This window comes from Dama dama, chromosome 5 (assembly GCF_033118175.1).
Source record: "Dama dama isolate Ldn47 chromosome 5, ASM3311817v1, whole genome shotgun sequence".
Taxonomy (NCBI): Eukaryota; Metazoa; Chordata; class Mammalia; order Artiodactyla; family Cervidae; genus Dama; species Dama dama.
Genome location: NC_083685.1, coordinates 4295549 through 4310788, shown reverse-complemented (window position 1 = coordinate 4310788; position 15240 = coordinate 4295549). Strand labels below are relative to the sequence as shown.

Genomic DNA, 15240 nt, shown 5'->3' with positions numbered 1-15240 from the left:
ATGGATTGAATTCATATCTCCTGCATGGGCAAGCAGATTCCTTACCATTGAGCCACCAGGGAAGCCCTGTCTCATGATCTCTTAACTGCAATTCTGTAATCTATAAGGTTCTGAAAATCAAAGATTTTAATTTTATTTGATGGTTTGACTTGATCTGAGCTAGCTATTTGCTGCTTTATTTAACCCACTTAGTTTGAGTTATCCATGTATTTCACTGTGAAGGTGTTAATGTTTGTTTAATGCTTTTGAGATCATTAACCCAGCGTTGCCAACAAAGGTCCATCTAGTCAAAGCGATGGTTTTTCCAGTAGTCATGTATGGATGTGAGAGCTGGACCATACAGAAGACTGAGCGCCAAAGAATTGATGCTTTTCATCTGTGGTGTTGGAGAAGACTCTTGAAAGTCCCTTGGACAGCAAGGAGATTCAACCAGTCTATCCTAAAGGAAATCAGTCCTGAATATTCATTGGAAGGTCTGATGCTGAAGCTGAAACTCCCAGTACTTTGGCCACTTGATGCCAAGAACTGACTTATTTGAAAAGACGCTAATGCTGGGAAAGATTGAAGGCAGGAGGAGAAGGGGACGACAGAGGATGAGATGGTTGGATGGCTTCACTGACTCGGTGGACATTGAGTTTGAACAAGCTCCAGGAGTTGGTGAAGGACAGGGAGGCCTGGTGTGCTGCATTCCATGGGGTCTCAAAGAATCGGACATGGCTGAGCAACTGAACTGATAATACATATACCACCGTAAAATCCAGAAAGCTCAATTTCTGAAATCTGGCCCAGAGAGTTTCTCATGAGGAGTTACAGATCCATATTACTCATCTTGGTGAACTTACTGATTTTATTTCTTATGTATACCATCAGTCTGAATGTGGAAGTAGGAAGCTAGCCAGTATAGTGACAAGAACATGGGTTTTGGGATCAGACAGAGCTGCCATAATAATCTCCCCAGTCTGTTTTATCCTCTGTAAAATGTGCTCAGTGATACTGCCCTTAAATTTGATAGTAGTGATTAGATGAGATAATATTAATTCCTTTTTAATTTTTTAAATTTATTTTTAATTGAAGAGATAATATCCTTGATCAGAATTAATTTCCTCATTTCTTTTTATAGTCTTATCCCAGCAGGAGATTTTTTTAAAAACTAAATATGGTATTTATTACAATACTTAAAAAAAAAAAAAAAACAAAACTAAGTAGGGTACCAGTGCTTTTATTCCACTTGTTTTGCAAAATCATACTCCTTTCTTCCTTTCTCCTGTCTGTCTTTGGTCCCTAGGGGAACATGTAACGTCAAGGTTTAAAAATGAAGTGGAGCGGATGGGTTTTGATATGAACAACGCCTGGAGGATTTCTAACATCAATGAGAAGTACAAGTGAGTTGTATTTGGTCCCTGTGGACTGTGTTTCATGACCACTGTCTTTTCTAGAAACCCCAGTTCTCATGTGGCAGAACATTTGAATTTAAAATTTTTCTTTAAAACAGAGTTTTATTTATTAAATATAAGTGTATGATTTTCAGAGTACTTATTGAGCCTTCTGTTTCCATTGCTATCACTGGAGTGGAAAGAGATTCTCACTTAGTAGAATCCTGGAGTCTTCCTTCCGGTCCCCTCCAGGCCTCTCTTCTGGCACATGTACGTCTAAATACCTGTAGGCAGGCAGGTTCTCTTGTCCTCATCACTATTCGATAAAACACCTAGGAGCTGGTTTTTACGTACTTTTACCCCAGATCATATGAAATAGGCTTGTCTTATTCTGTTCTTTAATTCATTGATCTAAAATTAATGTCATAGCTATGATTGTTTAACCTTTAAATATTAATGTAACCATTACTAAATATTTCCTTGGAAGGTATAAGAACTTTGATAGGGAACGGCAGTTAATTACTATGATTTTGGTGATTCAGATTTCTATAAAATGGAAGAAAATTGTCCAGGATTTTTAAACTAACGTGTCCTTTTCCTCTTAAGTTTCCCTGCAGCAGTTGGAGACATTAATCACTGTGTTATCTTTCCAACTGCCTCAAATTATGATGGCTACCCACAAACAGTCCAAGAAAACAGCTATCATGGCATTTAATTTTTTGCTGGAAAAACTACAGCTAATTACTATATACAGTTCTTAACATGGACCTTGGCCAAGAAGGTGTTGCCAAGAGTCAGGAGCTACAGGTGTGTCATACCTTTGCCTGTTCTCAGCTGACAAGTCAAAGGAGAGAATCAAGGTGGGAGGGGTCCTCAGGGAGCCTGTGGCTGCGACAGGCTTTGCTCGCATGTAACCCACCTTTCCTATACTGGAGACTACGTATCTGCCGAGTGAGCGGCCATACTTGGTGAAGAGCTGACTGCTAGGTAATGTGGTACTTAGAGGACAGGAGTGTAGCAATCCAAATAATTGTGAAGTAAGACAAACAAAACACCTAATGTTTTCCCTAATGAAAGCAGCTTTTTTTAAACACAACACTGTAAGTCAACTGTAAGATAAAATAAAAATTTTTTAAAAACTGGCTCCCCCCCCCCTTGATTGTAGTTCTGAAGTGTGTTTTATAGAAATGATGATTAATAGCATACTCGCATCATTGACTTGGCTTAATGGGCCTGTGATTGTGTATGCAGGTGGGGCTGACCCACTCTGCTGTATCTGTATACCCACAGCTGCACCTGTTACCTACAATTAGGACACCTTGTTTGGTTCACATCAAACAACACCTTAGTAATCCTATGAGGTCTCTGGGAAGTCGAAACTGGGGGCTCTTGCACTTATTACGTTTCCCTGAAAGACTGAGGGCCTGGTAGAGTAACACAGACTTCCACCTTTGCAGGTGAACTGGGTACCTGTGTAGTTAGAAGTGATCCGTATATTGGTTACAACAGTTAGGGTAGAGTGAGTGCCTCTCAGCTCCCTGTTTTTCATTGATTGTTAAGATGGCCAGATTTCCAAAAGGCAGCATCAAGTGGAACAACCCAAGGTAGTATCACTTGACATGCATAACACTTAGGGCAGCCCACTCCACTGAGTAGGGCGAAGCCTCAAGTCTTGCTCCTTGCTGCCTTTTGAACTGGCTCTGGGGTAGCTTGATGCCCACCCTTACCCTGGCTCACTCGAGTCTCTCCTCCCCCTCCCCTTCTCCCTCTTCCCCACTGTCCCTGTTAGGCTGTGTGGGAGCTATCCACAGGAGCTCATAGTGCCTGCCTGGATCACTGACAAAGAACTGGAAAGTGTTGCAGGCTTCCGGTCCTGGAAGCGCATCCCTGCTGTTGTCTACAGGTAAGGAGGCCTGGCCAGGTCCAGCTTGGTCTGGTGCTGCTTGTGCTGCCACCCGGGGGTGGGGTGATGTTGGTTCAGGGAGCTCTCCAGGCTATTTTGCGCTTCCTTTTTGTTAAAGTTGCTCGTCCAGTCATGGACCAGTCAGTACTTCACTGGAACACTACCTGATGATTCAGTTGACACTGAAAAGAAAATTTTGATTGAAAAATGGCTGGATTTGCTATTTTAAGATCCTTCTGACATTGTTTTGTTTTTTAAAAATGTTTGTTTAATTATGGCCGCGCTGGGTCTTCGTTGCTGCATGGACTTTTCTCCAGTCCAGGCGAGTGGGGTCTACTCTAGCTGCGTGCACAGACTCCGCACTGCGGTGGTTACTCCTATTGCGGAGCTTGGGCTCTAGGGCGGTGGGCTTCAGTAGTTGTGGCTTCCAGGCTCTAGAGCACAGGCTCGGCAGCTGTGGCACAGGGGCTTCGTTGCTCCACAGCCTGTGGGATCTTCCAGGACCAGGGATCGAACCTGTGTCTCCTGTACTGGCAGGCACATTTTTTACCACTGAGCCACCAGGGAAGCCCTCTTCTGACATTCTATGGGAAGATAATGTATTCACTGCTTTTAGCTTCAGTTGATGACCTTTGCATTGAGAGAAATGAGTCCTGGAAAGTGAGAATAGGGAGTGTAGATTTGTGATTGTCTTTGTGGTTGAAATATTGCCACACGGAAAAAGTTTGTTTTGAGAGGGAGCATTTAGAGAAGGCTAGCCCTTGGCTGGTTAGAACATACTAGAGATCAGAGGCAAGAGAGTCAAGGGAGCCAAATTCTAGAAGGGGTGGTGATGTGGTCACAAGCACAGTGTTGGAACTCAAGTCTGCTCTCTGACACGCCTTGCTGTGGCACCTTGAGCAAGTTCCCTAACTGACCTCAGCCTGTTCCCATGATGTTCTCAGTTCACAGGTATGCTGTGACATCTGAGTGACTCTGTCACACAAGGCTTCCTAATCAGTATCTGGAGTAGATTGTATTCCTGAGGGCTGCTTTTATAATTCAGTGACTATGTAGCTGAATCCTCACAAATCATGTGAAGTTTTTAAGAAGTCATTCCCTCATGTTTTGGAACAATTTCAGATGTCCTTGTAATATTCATAGTCCCCATTTCATTTTCCCCATTTGCAGACTTTATGGACTCTCCTTGAATTTGGGCCAAACCAGTGAGGCTTAGTTAGAAGCTCATGCCAGAAGGAAGTCCATTGAAATACTGAGGTGGTAAGAAGGGGTTTAAAATTAAAACTTCTTGTATAATTCCTAGTGAGGTAACCAGCTTGTTTTCTTAGTCCATGGAAGGCAGATTTTAGTGGCCATCCTGAAGAGGGAGAGATGTGAAAGTACACATTTGCTTCTGGCCCAATGAAAGTTGCTAAGTCGTGTCCAACTCTTTGTGACCCCATGGACTGTAACCTGCCAGGCCCTTCTGTCCATGGAATCCTCCAGGCAGGAATACTGGAGTGGGTAGCCATTCCCTTCCCCTGGGGTTCTTCCCAACCCAGAGATCGAACCCAGGTCTCCTGCATTGCAGGCAGATTCTTTACTATCTGAGCCACCAGGGAAACCCATTAAATTTTCAGTCTCAGTTTTCATCACTGTTGTTTTCAGACACCTCTAGAAAAGTAGGTCACCAAATTTACCTATCATTCAGGTGGTAAGGTTGACACAGGAATTAGAGAGCAGTGCAAGCTGAAAGGATTTGTGAGCCTTACCAGTGATCGGGCCAGCTCAAATAGGGAAAGCCGCCAGCTGCGGCCAGCAGCTGTGTTAGATCAGCAGCCCTGTCGTTTGCGGAGTTAGCTGACTTTGAGCGTAAGGGGAAAGGACTCTCATCTCAAAGCAAGGGTCATTCTGTGAAATTCTCCCTATTGGTAGAGAGGCCTAAAAGTGTAGGCTGAAGAAAGACTTAGAATAAACATGGGAAGCTTCTTGTCCCTTCCAGAGTTTATGCCAGAAGGAATGAGCTTTGTTAGCTCAGGTGGCAGGATGCTTCTGAATCCAACATGTGTTTACTGAATGTAGTTGTCTGTAGATCGCTAATGACTCCTGAGGTTGCTGGCCGCACTTTTCTTGAAAGCACCACATTGAACCAGCATCTGATCAGTGCTTTCTCCCATGGTGACGAGAGTGCTTAATTGGATTTATTATTGAAGATGGAGGTTGCTTTAACACAGTGACAGTGCAAAGGCTGCCTGCCCATCTGTAGTGCAATTTACAGCTCTCTCACTCTGCATTGAGTGATGATTAGAAACTTCTAGTCATGGGGCTGTCTGGTGGCTCTGACGGTAAACAGTCTGCTGCAACACAGGAGACCCAGGCTCGACCCCTGGGTCGGGAAAATCTCCTGGAGAAGGGAAGGGCAACTCACTCCAGTATTCTTGTCTAGAGATTTCCCTGGACAAAGGAGCCTGACAGGCTACAGTCCATGGAATCACAGAGTTGGGCACGACTTAGCAACTAAGACTTTCACTTTTCGAGTCATTTAGGGAGTTTGACTAATACTAACTTCGGGACAGTTTAAACATTTGTATCTTTCTATATGTAAAATTGAAGAATTCACTGTTTAGTAGGGGGCTCATCCATTGAACATCTTAAGTTGATTTTTCCTGGTTCTGTTTTAAAATGATAGAAACACTCTTTAGTGATTTTTAGCTACAGTGTTTTGTTCTCTTTCCTGCTATCTAAAGCATTTAGAAGACTGCGGAAACTGCTTTTTGCAGCAATTCAGTTGCCATCTAGCTATCATACTGTGATCCTTAAAACCCAAGACCCAGGCTGACGAGTGCCATCTACTGTTCTTCTCGAGCGTTGCTGGGAAAAATTTGGGAAGAAAAGGATGTGCAGCAAAGACCCCACTACCCTATTCTGTAAAGAGCTGCCGCCCCTCGGCTCATTGGTTACCCGGCATCTATTATTGTATGCTAGTAGGCATTTTAAGAATCAATGAGGTTTTATTTATAGTTTAGCTGCATTCAGCAGTTGACCTAATTGTTGTGTTGGCTATACACAAGTACTTTCTATTATTTGTCTCTCCTAATGAGGGACGATTTAAAAACGACAAACAAACTGATGATTCCAGTGGAATTTATTGTTCCCAAATTTAATTTTATTGTTGATGAGTTTTAGGATTAAAGACAAAAATTTTTCTCACATTGTCCTTTGAACAAGACATCTAGATGCAATAGTCTGTTAAAAACCCATCTGTGCATAAAACATCCACATATGTTTTATGTGGATGAATGTGTATTTGGAAACAATTTTAATGGGAGTAAAGACATTGACTGTTCTCTCTAGGATATAGAATTTGGGAGATAAAATTTTTTGCTTACTGGTTTTTTACTCATTTATTTTTGTAGTGAACTGACTACTTTATAACGTCTCAGCAGCTTTACCGAGCTGTCACATACCGTTCACCTTTTAATGTGTGCCGCTCAGTGTTCTGAGTATGGTCACAGTGTTGTTCGGCCGTCACTATACTTAGACTTCAGTGTGTTCTCCCCACCCTGAAAAGAAGTCCCAGACCCGTTAGCAGACATTCCCCGTTCCCTCCTCACACTCCCTAGCTCTGGGTTATCAGTAAATCTACATACTATCTCTATAAATTTTCCTGTTCTGGACACTGTATAAATGGAATCATAATGTCTTTTGTGACTGACTTCTTTCACTTTGGAGCAATAACATACTCAAGGTTCATCTATGTTGTGACATGTATTAGAGCTTGATTCCTTTTTGTTACCAAATTACATTACCCTTACAACTTTTTAGTTGCTAAAATCACCTTACTAAAAGTCCTAATTAGGAAAAGCTTGGATAGACAATCCAAGACAAAAGCTTGGATATAATTTCTGGTCTTTATTTATTTATTTTTTTTTCCATCAAAAAGGGTCTTATCAGAGTATGGCTTATTGATGCTCTTAATTTCCTTCTAAGAGTTTATGGAAGGGTAACTGGCTCATTGAGCTCTCTGCCTATAGTAAGAGCAGTTGTGACTCATGAAATCTCAGGAGGTTTTGTAAAGCAGTCCATTGTGGCCCAGGTAAATATTTCAGTCCCAAATGTGGGATATTGTTTTGAAAAGAATCCTCAAACCAGCCATAATTGCACAGTTGCTATGCTGAGTCCTCAGAAATCAGTGAGGAAACAGATGTTTGTCTTAGCATCCATTAAGCTTGGATATTCAGGGGTAGTATTAAAAAGGAGAGATTAATGCTTCATTATTAAGTAGCAGAATTAGTGTGGCATTGGTATTTTACTTTTTACCCAATTTTCCAAAAGCAGTTATTCAGGTAGTTTTCCAAAAGTAGTTATTCTTCATGAATATTTTGTTTTATGTAAGAATACACATTTATCATTTTGTTGGTTATTCTACAAAGGTCTCTAAAATGGTATGATAATCCAGAAAGATCCAGATAGATTTCATTATTCTGATGGTTTATAAAACTTCTGCCCTGGGAGGCCTTAAAGTTAACCCATCACATGCCTGTAGTCAAACCATTCATTAAGGCATCTAAAATCTATTGTGTCACTCTCTGTGTGAGCACAGAGTACCCAGATGGGGCCGCAGGGCTGGGTGCGGTTGTCGCCTTGTTGCCCACACAGGCACCAGAGCAACGGCGCTGTCATTGCGCGCTGCGGACAGCCAGAGGTCAGCTGGTGGGGCTGGAGGAACGCCGACGACGAGCACCTGGTGCAGTCAGTAGCCAAGGCTTGTGCCTCCGACTCCCGGTCCAGTGGCAGCAAGCCGCCGCCGAGGAGCAGCCCCCGGGACTTCCCCTGCGCAGGAGACCTCTCTGATGTGGAGTTCGGTAAGTTGTCCCTGGGCCTCTGGCAGCAGTTTTTATAGCATCTGACAACCTTTTCTTGAAATGGCCTTTTTCGTTTAAGACAGAATTTGGTTTCTTAGAATAGCAAGAGTGAAACTTCAGTTAGTGGGATTGTTTGAGGAGTAATGGGTCTTGGCAAAAACCAGAAGACCTTCTCTTTCAAACTTGGTTTAAGAGGACTAGAGTGTTGTCTTTCTTGCAGTCGTGACAAGATAAGATAGGGGACCTACACAGTGTTTCCAGACCATGAGGCTTATGTTGTAGTCATTCTAGGTAGAACTGAAGTATAAGAGATTGTAGGCAAAATAAAAAACAAAACTCAGGAGAGAAGTCCCATTGTATTTAGGTAGTTTGGGTTAGGTGGATTTCAGTTAATCGAGTTTTTTGGGTACTGTAATAAGTGTCTGTGGTTCTTATTTTGCAACAGCTCTGGGAGAGACAGGTTCATTGTGTTTTTTCTTCCTGCTCCTGATGTCCCCAGATTCTTCTCTGTCGAATGCTTCAGGAGCAGAGAGTCTAGCCATCCAGCCGCAGAAGCTCTTGATCCTGGACGCACGCTCCTATGCCGCAGCAGTGGCAAACCGAGCCAAAGGAGGCGGCTGTGAGTGCCCAGGTGAGGCGCGCAGCGCTGCTGTCCTCATGCGGGCCGCCCGTGCCCACCTGGGCCTCAGTCCTCAGCCTGAAACCAGTGGGAAGCCATGTTCTCAGCCTGTCCTGAGGAAGCCACATTTCTCCTTGGAGTCGCAGTACTGCATGCTCTTTTCATGGGAGAAATGGAGGAGGGAGTGCAGTGAAACCAGATTCTGCCTTCCCGGTGCCAGCCTTTTGGTGACAAGGAAAGTCAGTCCTCTCCCTTAAGAAGGCCTGTTAGGTTTGGAAGCTGCTTCTTTGGTGGCTTGATTTCTTAGCCTTCTAAAAGCTTTTTATTGTGTTTGACATTGGGTATGCTCATCACTGGCCCCACAGAAAAGTCCTCAGATGGCTTTTACTTGAAAAACGTGGGGTAGAATTTGAAGAAAATGCAGAACTCTAGTGAAGCGCCTCGGTCCTGACCTGTGGCGCCCCACCATGTGCATCCTGGCTTTCCCCACGGAGGGGCCTCTGGGTGCCGCTTGTGTGCCGATGGAGCAGGGACAGGCCCCGAGCCCCGTGTTCAGGTGTGAGCTGATGGCTGGAAAGAGCGGTGTGAGTACAGGATTCGAATGCGTGAGTGCGGGGTTCTGCTTGGTTCTTCTTATAAATTCCAGAGGTGCATGTTAGCAGAGGCCCAAGAAGTAAACCTGGGGTAAGGTAGAAGAAAATGTGTGTCCGCCCTCAGTCATTCAGTCATGTCTGACTCTTTGTGACCACATCAGCTGTAGCCCACCAGGCTCCTCTGTCCATTGGATTTCCCAGGCAAGAATTCCGGAGTGGGTTGCTATTTCTTATTCCAGGGGATCTTCCTGACATAGGGATTGAACCCACATCTCCTGCAGGTGGATTCTTTTCCATTGAGCCACCTGAGAAGCCCTAAAGTGGAAGTACACAGCTTTTTTTTTTTTTTAATAAAAGCTTCTATTTTATGTCAGTACCTTCTTCACATGGAGAAGGGAATGGCAATCCACTCCAGTATTCTTGCCTGGAGAATTCCATGGACAGAGAAACTTGGCGGGCTACAGTCCGTGGGGTCGCAAAGAGTCAGACACAACTGAGCGACTGACACATCCACACATCTTTTTCACAAATCCTTCCTTTTCAAAAAGATGGCTAAAAATCAAGTGCAGTGCTGTATAATAAAGGACTGGGCTAATAGTCATCAAAACACCAGTATTTCATTAGGCAGCAGCTCCAGTGGATTTGTTCTAGAGCCAGTTTGCTCCTTTTGAACTTGGCGTTGTGGACGTTAAACTCACCATATCTGTGTTCTCTCTGTTGCTGTCTGCAGAGTACTACCCAAACTGTGAAGTTGTTTTCATGGGGATGGCAAACATTCATTCAATTCGGAGGAGTTTTCAGTCTCTGCGTTTGCTCTGCACTCAGATGCCAGATCCGGGAAAGTAAGACCTTGGCCTTGGCTTGAAGTTTGCACTGCCCTTTTTTTCTTTTTTAATGAGTTGGAGGGGGTCTTTCTATTTTTTGGGTAAACTTGAGTTTTACCATGAGTCCATGGGTGTTCTCCTTCCTGTGTGAGGATCATGCAGCAAAAAGGAGGAGCTGGGAGAAAAATCTAGCCCTTTGAAAGGTTTGAAAATGTGCAGCAGAGAACAGGTCTCAACCCTCAGAACAGAAGCACTGCTGCCTTATTTTTCCCAGGCCCTCTTCTTTCTCTTCTCCATGTTTTTGACTCAGAGTAACTTAATTCTTTGTTTTCTGACATCCTGTAGTGACACTTAACCTCCTCTGAACTGGAGTGTTTTACCATGAAGAGTAAAAGTGTATTCATCATGTTCTAGAAAGGGTTAAACCTTTAAACATGCCAGGAGATCAGCTCCTTTTACACTTGCTTCTGATTTTAAACTACTTTCTTATTTACTAAAAACATTACCATGATTTTTATTGCTTATTAAAAATGAATGGCTGGCATTTGCTGTGAGGAAGGTGAAATAACACCCCTTCCCACAAGGGAACTGTTTGAATACAAGATAAATTAGGAGGAATGCTCTGTAAAAACAAATATGGACAGATAAATATTTAAAAGCCCCTATTTTACTATTTCAGGAAGCCAGGCTGGTGCCAGAGAAGATAGAATTTTCTGTTTTCTGGTGTTCATGCAAGAGCCCATAGCAATTTCTCTGAGTTCTGTTCAGTAGATCTCATGATTGCATCAATTTTGCAGCATCCTTTGATTTATTAAATCAAATGGCTGCCTGAATCACTTGTACGAACTCCTGGTAGCAAATGATTAATTTCATCATAGTTGCAATCAGCCGAGAGGGTGAAGCATTTGTCCTTGGGGAAAAGCCTGACCAAAGAAATGATGGCTGTCTTGCCTGGAGGGTCAGCAATTTGCAACTGCTACACATACTTAGAGCCCAGCTAGTAGCACTCCCTTCTCTGCTGATGGCACACAGAAAGAGTCTGCTGAGGGTCCAGGGGATCTGCCACTAATTGCGTGACTCAAGCCAAGTGGCTTAATTCCTGTGGTTATCAGGTTAATTCCTGATAACCTTTTTCCTGCCTATAAAAGGGATAGCGTCAATACTCCCTGGTCTCTAGTATCTTCCATAGGTTAAAAGTCTTTCTTAAAAAGCTGTTTTTTAAGCTCTGAGTCAAGAAGATATAATTAATTAGGCCTTGTTTGGTCCACATGAATGTCGGGGAGGAGGGAAGTTGTAAAGGAAGAAGGAGATGACTTGTCTGTATTTGGCACAGATCATAATGCATTACTGACGCTTCCCTGTAGATAGAGATGCTATGGCTGTGGCGGGAGTAGCTGTAAGCCGGCCTCCTGACACTTGCTTGCAGCTGTGAAGGGCTCAGGCCCGGTTGTGTTTCTCCCTCAGTTTTTGAGAACAGGACGAGGGAGTCTGCAGTATCAGCGCAGTATCAGTACCTCCTCCATTGGCAGATTTTGGATGCAGCTTCTGTGTTGGGCATGGAGGCACTGACTGGGTTTTAAGGATGAGTCAGTCAGATTCAAGAGAACTGGGTTCTCATTTACTGTTTCTCCAGGGGCCAGGAGGTAACTTGGTATTTGTTCTCCTAAGCCCCACCTTTTAGTTTTCTTTTTCAAGACTGTGTGAGGAATAAGAATAAAGAATCCACCTGCAAAAAATATTTCTCATGTATTTAATAGCCCATAGAAAGTCTTGAGATAGAATTTTTACCCACGATTTAATAAGTAGGAACCTTCAGTGTATGCTAGGCACTGCACAGGGCAAGTGTAACTGTGCCTGAGACAGTTTAGGAGTCAGTCTGGTTGGTAGAACAAGCCAATCCTTGTGAAGCCAGCACTTATGCAGTACGTTCTGTTGTCTGTTTGCCGGGAAAGACCCTCTCTTTCAGCTATTCCAGAAACTCATACTTATCCCCCAAGGTTTAATAGGCCTCTATAGACTCATCACAGCAAAAGCCTTCTCGTAGTTCCCTGATAGAAGTATTCATTCCTTCCTCAGACTCAGTGTTTGAAGGGCTGGACTATGGCCTTAACCACAGATCTGATCATATTTTGGAGAAATCTGAGCTTTTTGTGGGGGGTGGGGAGTAGAATTCATGGCAGGGCACAAGAAACAAAATGTGAGCACAATTTTAAAAAACCTATTGTCATTATTCCCAAGGGGTAGTTCTTGGGATCTGATACTTTTGAAAAAATTGTTTTCGATCCCAGCTGAATCCAGTCTTCACTAAGCCCAGCAGCCATTGACCACTCACTTGTGTGAGTCTAAATCATTAGTGTGGGCCTACCCAGTTCTAATCCATAACCATTCAAGACTTGGTCAGTAGTGCTAAGTGATGCTGTCTGCACTGTTATTGGAGTGGCATCCAACTTGTGTCTTGTGAAAGTGTTAGTCCCTCAGTCATGTCTGTCTCTGTGCGACCCCGTGAACTGTAGCCCACCAGGCTCCTCTGTCCATGGGATTCTCTGGTCAGGAACACTGGAGTGGGTTGCCATTCCCTTCTCCAGGGGATCTTCCTGACCCAGGGGTTGAACCTAGGTCTCCTACATTGTAGGCAGATTCTTGACCATCTGAACCACTAGGGAAGGCACTGTATCTTGTTACAGAAACATATTGCTTTAAATATATTTAATTATTTTATTTGTGTGTACCAAATCTTGGTTGCAGCATGTGGGATCTTGAGTTACGTAGGCGAACTCGTAGTTGCAGCATGTGGGATCTAGCTCCCAGACCAGGGATCGAACCCTGGCCTGTATGGGGAGCACAGGGTCTTAACTGGACCACCAGGGAAGTCCCCACAGACATATATATTTGAGTTTTCCTTTTTTTTTTTTGAGAACTTGTTAGGCAGAGTTGCTGATTATTAAATACAAATATTTTCTTTTTTCCATCTCAGAAGTGGTTGCATTTTTTTCTTTAGGAGAAAATTCCAGAAAGAACAAACTTTACTGGGTAGATACAACTCTTTACGGACTGAAAATTATTAATTCTCCCTGGGAAATTAGCAGTAAGATTTTTGGAACAAAAGGTGGCCCTGTTAATTACTGTCCTATTTCTAAGGCTTTCCTGTGTTGCGTGGTGGGGCCTGGGCCTAGTCCTTGTACATACTTTATAAAGACAGAGATTTCCTGTTTGTTTTCTTTGGAGGGAAGTGTCTTTGGAAACTGCTTTTCAGTTTGACAGGTGTTTGGCGTGACCCAGTGTGCGTCAGCGTCTCCTGTCCCCTCCTGTTTCTTGTTTCAGCTGGCTCTCAGCTCTCGAGGGCACCAAGTGGCTCCATCACCTGTCTGTGCTGCTGAAGTCGGCACTCCTGGTGGTGCACGCTGTGGACCGGGACCAGCGGCCCGTGCTGGTGCACTGTTCCGACGGCTGGGACCGCACCCCCCAGATTGTGGCACTGGCTAAGCTCCTGCTGGACCCTTACTACCGAACCATAGAGGTAGGGTTGAGCCCTTCAGGATGACCAGGGGAACCGTGCAGGGATTTAGGATCAGTTTTGGTTCAGGTGGTTAGGTCCAGTCAAAGTGAAATTTCTGTGGTTTAGAATCACTGCTCCTTTACCTTGAGCTAAATTGTAGTAGTACCTACCACAGCACCTGTCCCTCTTTAAAGGGGGTGGATTGTAGATAACAAGGTACTGAGCATACAGACATATTTTCCTTTGCAGAATATCTACATGGAAAAGTTTTGGCTACCCCGGAAAATGGGGTTTCTGTAGGAAGGATCTTGACGTGCTTCTTAGGGTAACGGGTCTAGATGTCACCACAGTGTTCTGTGCAGAAAGAACCCTATTGTGAAATATCACCTGTTGGATTAGAGAGACAAGAAAAACCTTTAAGGTACCCTAAAATATATGTAAATCTGGGATTGGGGAAGATTTTACAAACATGACTTCATAAGTGTAACATGAAAGAAATCTAAAAATAAGATAGGAAGGGGACAAAAGTGTGACTTTTTAATAGTGAAGGAAGCACTAAAAATACAGTCTTAACAAAGACTTAGATAAACGCTTAATTTACCACCCCTCTGCTGATTATGGAGTGGAGGCGGGGGAGTTGGGAAACCGTCCTAAGTATGTGTCCTATCATTTGGCCATGGGGCTGGGTCGGGGCTCCTGATGGACTGAGTGCAGGCTGTTGAAAGGGATTCCTGTTGGTGACCTTGGGTTCAGGACAATCATAGTTTGGATAGACAGGCACAAATGGGTCTCTCCTGGGTGCTTCTCCGCAGGGTTTCCAGGTCCTCGTGGAGATGGAGTGGCTGGATTTTGGCCACAAGTTTGCTGACCGGTGTGGTCATGGGGAGAACTCGGATGATCTGAACGAGCGTTGCCCAGTGTTTTTGCAGTGGCTTGACTGTGTTCATCAGCTTCAGAGGCAATTTCCATGCTCTTTTGAGTTCAATGAAGCATTCCTTGTGAGTCTTTGCTTGTGATTCTTCATTTTGGGGACCCTCTAAATTCGTAGGGGTATCAGTGTAAGTGTTAGTGGGCCAGTTTTCACATTTAACAGTATCCTTTCTAGATTTAATTAAGGGGCTATTCTTACCTTTTTTATTAAAAAAAAAAAAAATACAGGTGTTTGTTCATTTAATGAATCCATGTGCACTAAGTTTATATAAAGTCTTTGAGTTGTTCCAGTGTAGCTTTAAAAATGGATAATAGAAGTGCTAAACAGTAGTTAAAAATAGAAACAACAGATTTTTGTCTCCTCCCTCCAGTCGGTCTTACCAACCCGCCTGGGTCTATTTCACACTCTCCGCTCCCGTCCTTTGAAGGAGGACACACTGGCCTTGCCCTCTTCCAGCTTCCCTCCACCTGTGCACCAGCTTCCACTCCCTCCTCTGCTCAGCTTCACGGCTTCAGCATTCCTACTTCCCGCCCTCTGTGTCGGCCTATTCCCGCTTTTCTGGATCACTGCTGTCGGCATACAAACACGGTGCAATGCCTCCTGTTTGATCACACCTATTCTGGATCCTGTATCCCCCTCGGGCTGTTTCCTCATTTC

The 15240-nt window shown here is 43.9% G+C and overlaps 1 protein-coding gene across 8 annotated transcripts in view; it reads left to right on the top strand.

Annotated features, from left to right (window-relative positions):
• MTMR3 (myotubularin related protein 3) overlaps positions 1-15240 on the top strand; it is a 126495-nt gene that overhangs the window by 98600 nt on the left and 12655 nt on the right. For all 8 annotated transcript variants that reach the window (XM_061141565.1, XM_061141562.1, XM_061141564.1 and 5 more), the window contains 7 exons: positions 1286-1382; positions 3163-3276; positions 7915-8120; positions 8620-8751; positions 10063-10174; positions 13478-13673; positions 14465-14650. In XM_061141565.1, coding sequence (XP_060997548.1) covers positions 1286-1382; positions 3163-3276; positions 7915-8120; positions 8620-8751; positions 10063-10174; positions 13478-13673; positions 14465-14650 — 1043 coding nt within the window. The remainder of the gene's footprint in view (positions 1-1285; positions 1383-3162; positions 3277-7914; positions 8121-8619; positions 8752-10062; positions 10175-13477; positions 13674-14464; positions 14651-15240) is intronic.